The sequence below is a fragment of the Schistocerca serialis genome, chromosome 2, assembly GCF_023864345.2.
Source record: "Schistocerca serialis cubense isolate TAMUIC-IGC-003099 chromosome 2, iqSchSeri2.2, whole genome shotgun sequence".
Lineage (NCBI taxonomy): Eukaryota > Metazoa > Arthropoda > Insecta > Orthoptera > Acrididae > Schistocerca > Schistocerca serialis.
In genome coordinates, this window is record NC_064639.1 from 464,625,526 (window position 1) to 464,640,920 (window position 15,395).

Here is a 15,395-nt window from a genome sequence, read left to right on the forward strand (position 1 = left end):
GCAACACGTTCGCATTCACCACCCACCATCCACCAGTTTTCAACCGCACCTGTGGAGGAATGGGAACGTCGTACAACGAGAACTTTTCACCAACTTTGAGGCCAGCCTGAAGCACGTTACAGCACATGCGCTGTCATCCGTGGTCACCACACACCTTATTACGAACCATGCCCTGCCGTTTTTAATGCCTAGGGATCCATTATGAGTAGCGATGATTTCAATGTGATTATTGTCTTTGAATAAAAGTGCCATTTCTGTTCGACTCGTTGCGTATTTCTTTCAGTTGTGTTCTTTACTACGCTGTAGCAGTTCTTTCTATGTATGATCCAAATTTCATAGAGCTAAGTTAGTTGACACTGAGACATTATGCGGAAGTTATTCTCGTCCTTAAATTTTACGCACCAATGTACACTACTGGCCATTACAATTGCTACACCATGAAGATGACGTGCTACAGACGCGAAATTTAACCGACAGGAAGAAGATGCTGTGATATGCAAATAATTAGCTTTTCAGAGCATTCACACAAGGTTGGCGCCGGTGGCGACACCTACAACGTGCTGACATGAGGAAAGTTTCCAACCGATTCCTCATACACAAACAGCAGTTGACCGGCGTTCCCTGGTGAAACGTTGTTGTGATGCCTCGTGTAAGGAGGAGAAATGCGTATCATCACGTTTCCGACTTTGATAAAAGTCGGATTGTAGCCTATCGCGATTGCGATTTATCGTATCGCGACATTGCTGCTCACGTTGGTCGAGATCCAATGACTGTTAACAGAATCGGTGGGTTCAGGAGGGTACTACGGAACGCCGTGCTGGATCCCAACGGTCTCGTATCACAAGCAGTCGAGATGACAGGCATCTTACCCGCATGGCTGTAACGGATCGTGCAGCCACGTCTCGATCCCTGAGTCAACAGATGGAGACGTTTGCAAGACAACAACCATCTGCACGAACAGTTCGACGACGTTTGCAGCAGCATGAATTACCAGCTCGGAGACCATGGCTGCTGTTACCCTTGACGCTGGTTCACAGACAGGAGCGCCTGCTATAGTGTACTCAACGACAAACCTGGGTGCAAGAATGGCAAAACGTCATTTTTTCGGATGAATCCAGGTTCTGTTTACAGCATCATGATGGTCGCATCCGTGTTTGGCGACATCGCGGTGAACGCACATTGGAAGCGTGTATTCGTCATCGCCATACTGGCGCATCACCCGGCGTGATGGTATGGGGTGCCATTGGTCACCTCTTGTCGCGTTGACAGCACTTTGAACAGTGGACGTTACATTTCAGTTGTGTTACGATCCGTGGCTCTATCCTTCATTCGATCCCTGCGAAACCCTACATTTCATCATCATAATGCAGGACCGCATGTTGCAGGTCCTGTACGGGCCTTTCTGGATACAGAAAATGTTGGACTGCTGCCTTGGCAGCACATTCTCCAGATCTCTCACCAAATGAAAACGTCTGGTCAATGGTGGCCGAGCAACTGGCTCGTCACAATAAGCCAGTCACTAATCTTGATGAACTGTGGTATCATGTTAAAGCTGCTTGGGCAGCTGTACCTGTTCACGCCATCCAAGCTTTGTTTCACTCAATGCCCATGTATATCAAGGCCGTAATTACGGCCAGAGGTGGTTGTTCTGGGTACTGATTTCTCAGGATCTATGCACCCAAATTGCGCGAAAATGTAATCACATGTCAGTTCTAGTATAATATATTTGTCCAATGAATACCCATTTATCATCCGCATTTCTTCTTGGTGTTGCAATTTTAATGGCCAGTAGTGTATTTTATATTGAACACGCTGGGGAATAGCCCTTTTTAAAGTCCAAGTTAACAAGGACATCTTTGACGACGAATAATCTCGTGGGACAGGAAACTGAGCAGATCACTCCTGTTTGCAAAAAGCATAAAGTGCCAGATGCATAGAATAGTTAATAATATTGCTAATATCCGTCTTTGCGGAATCTTAAAGCACGTTTTAAGCGTGAACATTGTGACGTTCTTTGAGCTTCGGTTATAGAATCGGCACAGATTTAATGAAAGCTTTGTGTGTGAAACACAGCTTCCTTTCTTCAATAAAATTCTTCAGGGTATCAGACCGCATCGTCATAATTTTAAAATGCGCCAACGTTTCGGCCAGCGTTGCAGCTAGCCTTCATCAGGGCCTTACGTTAACTGACGATGCGGTCTGATACCCTGAAGAATTTTATTGAAGAAGACAACGGCCGCAGAAGCCTACGCTTACAGCTTCCTTTGTACACATACGATATGAACAGGTAGATTCCTTCTTCCTACATTTTGAGAAGACGTTCGACATTTTTCGCTGCTAATAATGTACGAGTAGGTGCGACCGTAGCGAGTATCTTAACAGGTATGCGATTTTCCGCATTATTTTTTGAAGAACTTATTACATTATACTGGACGGCGAATGCTCAACAAAAACGAAGATAACATCGGCTGTGCTCTAAGGATTAGATTAGATTAGAGCAGATTAGATTAGATTCGGTTTTCGTTCCACAGACCCCAAAAATTAGATGATTGTCGTGGGTGTGGAACATGCGAGAAAGTATAACATAAAAAACATAGAACATCTAAATATAATACTCACTGCCCTGATCATTTGTCAGGAGATTGTCTAGATACGTGAATACATTTATAGTAAACTGGAACGTAAGGAATTGTTGTCAGAATGAAACAGTTATGCACTTTTAATAAATTTATCATACACAAAATACATAATCTTGACTGTTATGACCAAGTGCTGTCAAACCTGAACTCTAACAGACATTTTTACTTAAACCGACCTGAGTCCCTGTTGAAATGTTCATCTGCAAGTGGAAGGAGTTGCCTGTCTTTCAAACTCTGTTTAAATTGTGCCTTATATGAAACCAAGCTGTTAACGGTTGCTGGCAATTTATTGAAAATATGTGTTCCTGAGTATTGGACCAAGGTAAATGATTTTTGGACCAAGGTAAATGATTTTAGGTCTTCACATAGATTGTTCTTATTCCTAGTATTGATACTATATATTGAGCTATTGGATGGAAAACAGATACATATTATTTGCAACAAATTTCACTAAGGAATAAGTATACTGACTGTGAGAAACAGTGGTCAGAATACCCTGTGCTTTTAACACGATATTCTTCAACTTATACTGCAAGTGGGTCTTACTACACGCTTTTGCACTCTAAAAATTTTCGCTCGGTTTGACGAGTTACCCAGAATATGATCCCATATGACATAATGGAATGAAAGTTCGCAAAGTATGCAAGCGCTTTTTATACTTACATATTCTACATCTTAATTCATTCGCACTACAAATGCAGACTTGTTTAGGCGCTTCAGCAGTTCTGTAGTATGCCCTTCCCAACTGAATTTATCCCCGCGTTATAATCCCATAAATTTAACACTGTCAACCTCTTCTATCTGCATCTCTTCGTATGTTATACACATGCTGGAAAGAAATCTCTTACAGGTTCTGAACTGCATATAGCGGGTTTTTTCAAAGTTTAATGACAGTGAATAGGCTTTAAACCATTTATTAATGTCAGTGAAAATTTGATTAGCAGCCATTTCTAAAACCGGACTTTATTTGCTATTTATTGCAATGTTTGCATCATCTGCAAACAAAACAAACATAGCACCTGACAACGTCAATCGGTGTTGCCCCAAAGAATGTTAACACTATCTCTTGTGTTATCAGATAGGAACATCATCATCATCAGAGTGTTCAATGACCATGATGGTGTGCACAAGTATGCATCGTCCTTTGACTATAGTAAGGATAACTCGTTAGTACTCGATTAAGAGATAATCGCTGAGCTCCTGTAGACCGTCAAATTGCTTAAATATCTAGAAGCGATATGAAGGGGCTGAGAGAGTAAAATCAGTAATAGGGAAAGCAAATGGAAAAATGAGGTTTACTGAGGAGTTGCGAGAAAGTGCTACTCATTTGTTACGGGAATCGCTACCAATTTCGGAGTATTGTCTGGGCGCATGAACTCCTCACTAAGTAAGCATGAGAGCATAAATCGTACGCATGTAGAGACGCGCTGTTAGGACAGTTACATTAGCAGATGGATGTACAAACGAACAAACCCTGTCCGAAAAGGTCTTAAAGACCCAATGGTACCGACCGATCGCCGTGTCATTCTCAGCCTATAGGCGTCACTAGATGCGGATATGCAGGGGTAGGTGGTCAGCGCATCGCTCTCTGGCTATTGTCAGTATCCGTGAATGGAGCCGCTACTTCTCAAGTTAGGTAGCTCCGCATTAGCTCACAATGGCTGACTGCATCGTGATAACCAAGAGCGCTCGGCAGACCATGGCGGTCACCCAACAGCGCTTAACTTTCCACTGTGGCAAGACCGTTGGCAGCATATCAGTATTGCCGATGCGAAATATAGAGACAATCGGGTATCTGAAATGGGGGTCCTTGAAAGAAATGCGACGTTGTTTCCACTGATCGCTGTTGGATGATTTTACGGTAGGAGTATTCAGAAAAGCCTTTGCGACATTTTTTGCTGCCAACATCGCGTGTTTCGTTTAGGGATAGTGAGAATAAGGTACGTTAGGGTGCGTCCAGAGGGAAACAAACATGCAATTTCCTCTTTCTCAATGCGCGAATGGAACAGGACAGAGATGCACTAAAACTGGTGCGAAGTACGATCCACCACAAACTGTGCAGTTCTTTGGATATGTAGAATGCGGCAAAGTTCACTACGGTCTTCGTTTTGCTCCTTCCCAGTACATTTCAACACGATACTTAAACAATTCTTTCAAGGCGCGTCGACGGATGGAAAACTGGGGAAATGCCTAGTATCCGGCAGACATACTGTCCAAAACGAACACGGTGTTTTGACCATAGCGACCATCCGTTAACGTAAGTTACAAATTTTGCGAAATAATTCCATCAGGACGTACCGGGTTAGCATGCTGTCCTTCTAAGTGACAGCACTTCAGCTAGAGGAATACCATTAACTTCTACAAGAATGCAAACGGACGGAAAACTTCGGTATTTCAAAGGTTTCCTCTGGCAGAGTATCCATAATCCTCCAAGTTCTTACGCGTGGTTAAGACGGAAAATAGAGAGCGTATTTATTTCAACTTCTTCCATTAGTGGTCCCTGTACTGAAAGGAAGCGTTATCCGTGAAAATCAATCTAAACAATGTGGCATATTTTAATAAAAAAGCTTCGACTGTCAGGCTTTTCGTAAAATGGGTGATCTGGATAAAATAGCGATTTCGATCCTTTGAATCCCCTGTAGAACATATGGGGATATCTTAAACGTTACTATCTTTGCTGTCGTTGAGTCAGAAGTTCCACTTTGTCAATACGTCCCTGAAAGTTGACCGACAATACTGACAAACCAGAATTCATCTGCTATACTTCTGAGAAAGTGGTAGTTATTATTACATTGTCATTTAGTTACACTCGAGTGTTTGCGAGAACTGCTTTACATTACATGTGTTATGAGGAACACTAGCCTGCTAGATGCTTGGAGAAAAAATTAGTTGTTGTGGCCAATGAGTAGGTGAAATGTGCAGAAAATAAGGCAAAGTGCAGAAGGTACAGCAGTTGAAATTTACCTGGGTTGTCTCCGATTAAGGATCCATCTAGCTCTCGTTTCGGAATCCTCATGTCCAGAGTCTGGTAGAAAATGGCAAGCATCGCGGAGAAAAACCCAGCCAGACATGTGTAGAACAGGACGTAGAAAAGGAGAATTTTTGCTGAAACAGAAGAAAACAAAAATATAGCTAACTAATCAGAGGTCAATCAAGATCAATGTAATTTTAGAGCTCTGTGATATTACAAAATTGAACGCAACAATATATAAAGTTTTTTGAAAGAAACAAAGGCGATTTGCCTATATTTAGCAGGAAGAAGAGTTCTAAGAGTACATCAAATAAATAAATTTGTTTGAACACTTCTACGTTTCTAAAGAGTATCCATTTTTAAGTCCTACTTGGTTCAAATGGCTCTGAGCACTATGGGACTCAACTGCTGTGGTCATAAGTCCCCTAGAACTTAGAACTACTTAAACCTAACTAACCTAAGGACATCACACACATCCATGCCCGAGGCAGGATTCGAACCTGCGACCGTAGCGGTCGTGCGGTTCCAGACTGAAGCGCCTTTAACCGCGCGGCCACTCCGGCCGGCTAAAGTCCTACTTGTTTCATTGTTTCCATTTCAATGAGTTTTCGTTACAATATGATGTTTACGAAGAAGTATTATAAGTTATCGTTTTTCTCTTACGAATTTATGTACTACTTGTCCTTTCGACATTAGCGTCGGGCATAGAACACACATGAAATTTGAGGTTAATACCACCACAGGGAAGCGTTGGGATATGAACTTGCTGATGAAAGCAGTTTCTCCCTCCCACCAATCTGCCCATCCCTTACCTTCCATATAAACTCGGTCACTCAAACTGCTAATTCTTTCATCTGCGGCTGGAGTAAAAGCAAGTAATTATCAGTCTTCATTGGGCGTGCCGTAAAATGCGTAAAATTATAGCTATGGTCGTCACTGAAGGACATTTGTAAGCTTAAGAAGAGGTTCATATGTCAAAGTGCCAACTTACTTCCTTTATTGTGACGTACGTGTGTTATTCGTGAGCAGTTGGTGTTGAAGAAGGAGTCTGATGATGAAACAAGTGGGTTACGAATATCGTTCCGTTTACTCAGCACACAATGAAGCAGTGGTGGCACACGGCTGCGTGTTTCGAGAGTCAAGATCTCGTCATTTATCAGTGTTGAAACCAGCAGTTGGACGTGTTTGAATTTGCAGAGTACAACCATAAAATAAACTGATATCAACAAGAACGTTCTTGCCTTATTTAAAATCGCCAGTTCATGTTATATAGTGGTGTGGGCAATGGACGCTAAATGCATCAAGCTACCAACAGCTCCCTTCCATAATATTAGAGGTTGTAATGTGTGAGAATTGAAAAGAGCAATGTGAACTGGACATTTAAAAACAAGAAGAGAATTTTTCGTCCGGATGACGTTGTTAAATGATCGTTACTTTTCATGTTCCAATATGGAACGTCAACAGAAACAGCCGGACGTTTAGAGCTTGACTCTCGAATTGAGTAGCTGTGTGTTGAGATTGCTCTATTGTGTGTGACATGCTGAATAAATGTAACGATTAACTTGACAACCACTAATTCAACCTGCTTGCTTTAGTGCAAGCGTTGTTCTCCCTCTACAGGTTTCACCTCCTCTGCCCAATACTTCCTTCAGTTACCAAACTGACTGTTCCCCGATGCCTCAGGATGTGTCCTACCAACCGAACTCTCATTTTACTCAGGTTGTGGCAGAAATTTCCTTTTTCCACAACTCTGTTCAGTTCCTCGTTATTAGTTATGCTGTGTTCCCATGTAATCTTCTTGCAGTACCGCATTGATAAAGTTTTTATTGTCTTCTTGTCTTAACTTTCCGCAGTCAGCGTTTCATCTCCGTAAAACGCTACACCCCAGATCATTTCCTTCACAAATTCATACTCAGGGTCAAGAAGTTTCTCTTCTTCAGAAATGCGTTTTTACTGTCGTCATTCCGCATATTATATCCTCTTTACTTCTTCAATCGCCATTTATTTTGCTGGGAAAATAGCAAACCTAAATCTGCAACTTTATATATCGCCTTTATTATGTAATTCCCTCAGCATCGCCTGATTTAATTTGACTACACTCTATTATCCTTATTTTACTTTCGTTGATTGATAATCATCTTTTAACCTCAGTTCAAGACAACATCTTGACAGCATTACAGTACCATCAGGAAACATCAGCTTTTTTACATTTGTTACTCGTGAATTTTACTTTCCTCTCCCAATTTCTCTTTGGATTGGTTTACGGTTTGCTTACAGATTCAATGAAGTCAGTGGTAGGTGCTTTCCTTTCATGTCCTTGGACTCCTTGTTATTGCCGTTTAGTTTCTGGTGACGTTGCAGATAATGTTTCGCGCTCTGTATTTTATCCCTCCTACCTTCAAAATTTCAGAGAATAATCCAGTCTACAGTGTCAAAACATTTCTCTCAATCTACGATCAGTATTGCTTCAAGTGTTCGTACACTTCACCAGACCCCAAACTGATCATCCCTGGATCGATTTCTACCAGTTTTTACATTCTTATATAAATAATTTATATCAAAAGAGATTAGATGAAAAACTGGTAGAAACAGAGTTTGATAATACAGAAGATCAATATCATTATATTGTAAATAAACTACATGAAGCCGCCAAGGAAGCTTTGGGAGAAACAGAAGAAACACGTACAAACCATCCATTATACTACTGGAATGAAGAAATTAAAAAGGAAGTGAAATTAAAGAAAGAAAAATATTTAAAATGGTTAAATACTAGAAATCTTCAAGATAAAATAGAGCTTAATGCACAACAAGCGAAAATCCGGAAAAAGGTTGCAGAAGCAAAAAACAAAGTTTGGGAACAGTCATGTCAAAAAATTGAATCCTATATTGGTGGTAAAAGAAACACAGAAGCATGGAAAACTATAAAAAATTTAAGAAGGAATTCTAAAGAAACAACACATATTAAATATATTACTCATGACTCTTGGGAAAAATATTTTAAAAGTTTATTAACAGAAAACAGGGAAGAATACTTGGGAAACCCTGAATATAATGAAATGATAGATCTACAAGCAGAGAATTACATCCGTTTGGAAATAGAGACAGTAAAAACTGCAATAAAATCTTTAAAGAATGGAAGGGCTACAGGCATTGGAGGTATTCCTGCAGAATTATTAAAATTAGGAACAAAGAAATTAATGCAATTGTTAAGAAACCTTTTCGAAAGATGTTTAAATGGGGAACATGTCCCAAATGATTTGAAAGTAGGATATATTTCAGTGATACATAAAAAGGGAGCGAAAGATGAGTGTAAAAATTATAGGGGAATAACAGTGACCAATACCTTCAGTAGATTATATGGAAGAATTATTAAATATTTGTTAGAACAAGAATACAAAGAAAAGGAGGCTGAAGAACAAGCAGGTTTTAGAGCTGGAAGATCAACAATTGATCATATCTTTTGCCTACAACAAATTATTGAAAAAAAATGGTTCGGGCACAACCTATACATTTAGTATTCATAGATATAGAAAAAGCCTATGATAGTGTGCCTTTATCCAGTTTATGGAAAGCTTTAATATCAATAGGAATAAATCCAAGAATAATTAAAGCAATTCAAAATTTATATAAAAATTCTATTTCAAAAATAAAAGTTGGTAAATATCTATCACATGGATTCCAAGTCACAAAAGGATTACGTCAAGGATGTAGCATCTCACCTACATTGTATAAAATATATACAGAAGTAACCGTACAGAATTGGAAGAAAAAATGTCACGCTATGGGAATACCAATAAATGATAGAACAATATACTCGTTACAATTTGCAGATGACCAACTGATTATAGCCCAAGACTGTGAGGACATAGAGTATATGACCAGAAAATTGATTCAAGAATATAAAAAATCAGGTCTAAATGTAAACATGAATAAAACAAAGTACATGGTAATTGGTGGAGTGAATGGAGACTTAATATTAGAAGAAGGGATGGGAACAATAACAGCTACTGAGGAATATAAATATTTAGGTGTGAAAATTACAAATGATGGGAAACAGGACAAAGAAATTAGATCAAAAATAAATTCTGGAAAGACGACAATCTCTTTATTGAATGGAATTCTCTGGGACAAACACATAACAACTGATAACAAAATAAGGATTTTTAAAACAATAGTTAGGAGCATTATTACATATGGTTCAGAAGTGTGGACAACAAAATGGCAACTGAAATCAAAATTATTAGCCACAGAAATGGATTTCTGGAGACGTTCAGCAAGAATATCAAGACAAGAAAGAATAAGAAATGAAGTAATCAGAGACAAGATGAAATGTAAAAATTCAATTATTGATTTCATCGAGCACAAACAACTTAAATGGTATGGACACATCAGACGAATGGAACAGGAAAGGCTACCAAAATGCATAATCGACTGGGTACCAATTGGAAGAAGAAAAAGGGGACGACCACCTGATACATGGATACAGGGAGTTCAGTCAGCAATGAGGAAGAACAACATTCCTGAAGATTTATGGACAAATAGAGAAGAGTGGAGAACAATAATTAGTGACTTACTGTAATCTAGAATAGGTGCTGGAAAAATGTACTCACATTGTAAATCCAGAATAATAATAATATAAATAATTGTGGCCAGGAAATTATTACATTCTTCTTGAAGTTGCGAGATGTGTGGAGGGCTGTCTATTAGTGGAACATGCTGTTTAAGGAAATCCATCGTCACAATTTTTAATTTCCTTAAAAACCGGATGCCAGTAATTCGAGGGTGTGCTGCCCGGGTTCCCGGGTTCGATTCCCGGCGGGGTCAGGGATTTTCTCTGCCTCGTGATGGCTGGGTGTTGTGTGCTGTCCTCAGGTTAGTTAGGTTTAAGTAGTTCTAAGTTCTAGGGGACTTATGACCACAGCAGTTGAGTCCCATAGTGCTCAGAGCCATTTGAACCATTTGAACCAATCGAGGGTGTGCTGAAAAGTGATGCCTCAGTTTTTTATTCTGTACCCAACATCGGCTGAGGTATTACGTGTCATATTACCCAGACGACTTTCCTTCTTCGCTGACGCAAGTTGCCACCCTCTGCGATAGAGGAGTCCGAATTGTAACGTGTAACATGGCGGTGCATGAGAAACAGCGTGCTTCAATCGAATTTCTAACCACAGACAAAGTGCCTCCAACCGAAATCCACAGGAGAATGAAAGCCATGTACGGTGCTGATTGTATCGACATTAGTAATGTGCGATGATAGATTGTTCGTGATATAATGAGAGCGTATACTGGCCATCTACGCAGAACTAAGAAGCAGAAAACAGAAAGCATGAATTCGAAGAGCTCTTCCATAAGTGGAGCACCCTTTTCTTCAGCATGACAATGTCACACGGCGCACGTGAGCTGCGACATTTACAACAATCCTACGCCTTTTCATCTGTTTCCATAACTTAAAGAAAGCCTTCGAGGAATTCACTTTGATAGCGATCAAGTGGTACAAGCAGAGGTGAGGTTGTGGTTCCGTCAACATGTAGAATGTTAATAAAGTTGGCTTTATTTAAAAAGTTTCAAGAGTTTTCACGTAAAAAATCGGATGCATTACTTTTCAGCACGCCCTCGTATATCGCCATTCCCACACGTAATGCAAATCAGAACATTCTACAAAATAAACTCTGCAGGCCAACGTGGCTTCCTAACAAGCAGACATGTGCCCACACAGTGACTCTCTCCCAAGCGTACTCCCACACCACAAGCGCTGCGCACTCGTGGTTGCCAAACCAGATCCATTGTTGAGTCCAGAAACGAACAGTAGTGTACTGCTAGCTTAAAGTTACAGGAGAGCATTTAATTCAGAAAACTGATAGAACAATAAAAGCCGTGTATGGTGACGATTGTATCGACGTCAGTAATGTGCGACATTGGGTTGTTCACGATTATAACGAAGGAAACCGTTGTGCTAACCGCAACGTGTGTGACATATCTGAGAGTATATGGCAACCGAGGAGATTCGTCTGTATCGAGTTGATGAGCTCGTAAATCGTCGGATAACACAGACACAGATGTGAGGTAAGTATGGCACATCACGAGAGCGTGTACAAGCCACCGTTGCAGAAATATGGTACATAAAACTGAAAGCACGAATTCGAAGAGTTTGTCCACAAATGGAGCACCTCCTCCTTCAGCATGACAAAATCAGAATACATGCGAGAGCTGTGGCGTCTGCAACAATCCGACAGCTTGAGTTCACTGTTATCGATCAACCTCTATGTAGTCCCGACTTGTCCGTATCAGATTTTCATCTGTTACTAAAACTTAAAAAATACTGTCGAGAACTTCACTTTGATAGTGATGAAGCGATGAAAGCAGACCTACAAAGCGCGAACGATCTCGCGGACGAGTGTCCACACGGCGAGACTCTCCAAAGCCTTCTCCCACACAACAGCAACACTTGCTGCACGCTGGCGCGCAGCATACCAGACCGCGTATTGAGGCCAGAAAGAAACAATAATGTACTGTACGCTTAAATTAACACAACTTTATGTAATTTAGAAAACTGATTGAAATCCCGCATATACAGGAATGTTAAGCAATAAAGTGATGTAAAATTAGGATGTCAGATAAATATATATCTCGCGAAGCCTACGAATTTTTTTGCGTCTCTCATCACCTCACATCCATCAGGTGGATAATATTAAGACAGATATCGCTGTTTTGATATTTCAGAGATCTTGCTCTTGTAATACCCTGGAATCACATTCTGAAGATAGTAGTCCCAATCCCCAGATTTAGTCCTTTCGAGATTTACGGAAATCGCTCGAGGCAAATGTCGGAATGTTTCCTTCGTCTTTCATTCCCCAATCTCATACGCCGTCAGTGGTGAGCGTGTCGCCGGAGGGACGTTGCCTGCCGGTGTGGACGAGCGGTTCTAGGCGCTTCAGTCTGGAACCGTGCGACCTCTACGGTCGCAGGTTCGATTACTGCCTCGGGCATGGATGTGTGTGCGATGTCCTTAAGTTAGTTAGGTTTAAGTAGTTCTAAGTTCTCGGGGACTGATGACCTCAGATGTTAAGTCCCACAGTGCTCAGAGCCATTTGAACCATTTTTGGAGGGACGTTAAACCTTAATCTTCCTTCCCTTTTCGAGGTCCCCAGTTCGATAGTTCTGGATAGTTTTCGCCGAAGTTGCCCAGCAGTGACCCAGCATCGATCGTTGCGGCTGCTGACTGCTTGAGGTGAGGGTTTCCCATAGGTGCCCGCTGTTGGTACCTCTGCAGACGGCGCTGCGTCCGCAGCAGCCGGGCGGCCGGGCGCCGCTACACCGCGGTCGATACTTGCGCCGCTGCCGCCGCCGCTGCCGCCACCGCCGCCTCTGACGTCACGGCCTATTGATCCGCCGCCGGCCCCAGGCTCGCCGCCACAGCCGCATATCGCGGCGGCCCTATCGCCCCTCCCACAATCCCGTCCCGTCTCGAGACCTGCGTTACACAACGATAGACTAGGCCACAGCTCAGTAATACTGCCTGCCGTTACTGTCTGCAACACTTGCGACGTCTAGGGGCGATAGATAAAGTCGTGGGGAACAACTTCCGTTAGAGCTAAAAAGGTTCGCTCATGCTGCCTGGCTGCACTAGCCGCCTTTCCATTGAATCCGTTGGTCCTGTGACGACGAGATTTCACAGAAGTAGCATGGTCTACTAATCAGGTGCGCTGCCTCTGCTTACTACATATCCCAGTCGACAGTTCACTCTTTCGTCCATGGCGTTGTAAGCGTGATATTTGGAAGTGTTGTAGTCAGGCAAGTTGTATACTTGGCAGCATAGGCAGTTGTAGATAGTAAAGACTGTACAGGAGTGCAGCACCATCTTTTCACAAGTTATGCGATGATAAACAGAGTGTGCTACATTCTGAAACAGAATACAATGCGTCACCCTCTTAATGTTATCAATGGAGAGACGTCTACAGACGTTAAAGTAACCTCTGGTGTGCCACAGGGGAGTGTTATGGGACCATTGCTTTTCACAATATATATAAATGACCTAGTAGATAGTGTCGGAAGTTCCATGCGGCTTTTCGTGGATGATGCTGTAGTATACAGAGAAGCAGCAGCATTAGAAAATTGTAGCGAAATGCAGGAAGATCTGCAGCGGATAGGCACTTGGTGCAGGGAGTGGCAACTGACCCTTAACATAGACAAATGTAATGTATTGCGAATACATAGAAAGAAGGATCCTTTATTGTATGATTATATGATAGCGGAACAAACACTGGTAGCAGTTACTTCTGTAAAATATCTGAGAGTATGCGTGCGGAACGATTTGAATGATCATATAAAATTAATTGTTGGTAAGGCGGGTACCAGGTTGAGATTCATTGGGAGAGTGCTTAGAAAATGTAGTCCATCAACAAAGGAGGTGGCTTACAAAACACTCGTTCGACCTATACTTGAGTATTGCTCATCAGTGTGGGATCCGTACCAGATCGGTCTGACGGAGGAGATAGAGAAGATCCAAAGAAGAGCGGCGCGTTTCGTCACAGGGTTATTTGGTAACCGTGATAGCGTTACGGAGATGTTTAATAAACTCAAGTGGCAGACTTTGCAAGAGAGGCGCTCTGCATCGCGGTGTAGCTTGCTCGCCAGGTTTCGAGAGGGTGCGTTTCTGGATGAGGTATCGAATATATTGCTTCCCCCTACTTATACCTCCCGAGGAGATCACGAATGTAAAATTAGAGAGATTAGAGCGCGCACGGAGGCTTTCAGACAGTCGTTCTTCCCGCGAACCATACGCGACTGGAACAGGAAAGGGAGGTAATGACAGTGGCACGTAAAGTGCCCTCCGCCACACACCGTTGGGTGGCTTGCGGAGTATCAATGTAGATGTAGATGTAGATGTAGAAACGAATATAGACCACATACCTGTGACCGCATATGTTCATTGCCGGAAGAAAATTAGTGCACATGGAAAGACGACGTAGATTTTGATCCGACGACGGAATATGCCACCTGGAGGGTAGTATATGTGCTCATAATGATTTCATCGTCGTTTGCCAACAGACAGAGCAGTGGAATGGCTACCAGAGCACCGTCTGTGTCTACCCTTTAATAGGAGATGCTCACAACCAGAAGGCTCAGTGTGGTGCAAACGTGTGGAGCAAGCAGCCAAGTGAGCGAGTTTGAAAGGGGTCAGATTGAGGCTCTGAAGCTGGCCGCTGTGGCCGAGCGATTCTAGGCGCTTCAGTCCGAAACCGCTCTGCTGCTACGGTCGGAGGTTTGAATCCTGCCTCGGGCATGGATGTATGTGATGTCCTTAGGTTAGTTAGGTTTAAGTAGTTCTAAGTCTAGGGGACTGATAACATCAGATGTTAAGTTTCATAGTGCTTAGAGCCATTTGAACTATTTTTTGAGGCTCTGGTCCTTTCGGAGAACTGCCACACAAGTTGGACGTGCTTCGTCATTTGTGCAACGATGCTGGTTATCAGTGGTGAACTGAACATTCTCAACTCTGCAAACGAGGTTCTGGACGTCCACGCAGCACAGAATCCCGCCAGGATGTGTTTCAAGGGCAGCGGTGGCAATCTGTACAGCTGTCACAGCACAAAAAATGGTTCAAATGGCTCTGAGCACTATGGGACTCAACTGCTGAGGTCATTAGTCCCCTAGAACTTAGAACTAGTTAAACTTAACTAACCTAAGGACATCACACACATCCATGCCCGAGGCAGGATTCGAACCTGCGACCGTAGCGGTCCTGCGGTTCCAGACTGCAGCGCCAGAACCGCGCGGCCACTTCG

At 42.2% G+C, this 15,395-nt stretch overlaps 1 protein-coding gene across 1 annotated transcript in view; it reads right to left on the minus strand.

Annotated features, from left to right (window-relative positions):
• LOC126457374 (sodium/potassium-transporting ATPase subunit beta-2) overlaps positions 1 to 15,395 on the minus strand; it is a 158,442-nt gene that overhangs the window by 29,955 nt on the left and 113,092 nt on the right. The window contains exon 2 of the mRNA XM_050093625.1: positions 5,604 to 5,744. Within this exon, the coding sequence (XP_049949582.1) occupies positions 5,604 to 5,744 (141 nt within the window). The remainder of the gene's footprint in view (positions 1 to 5,603; positions 5,745 to 15,395) is intronic.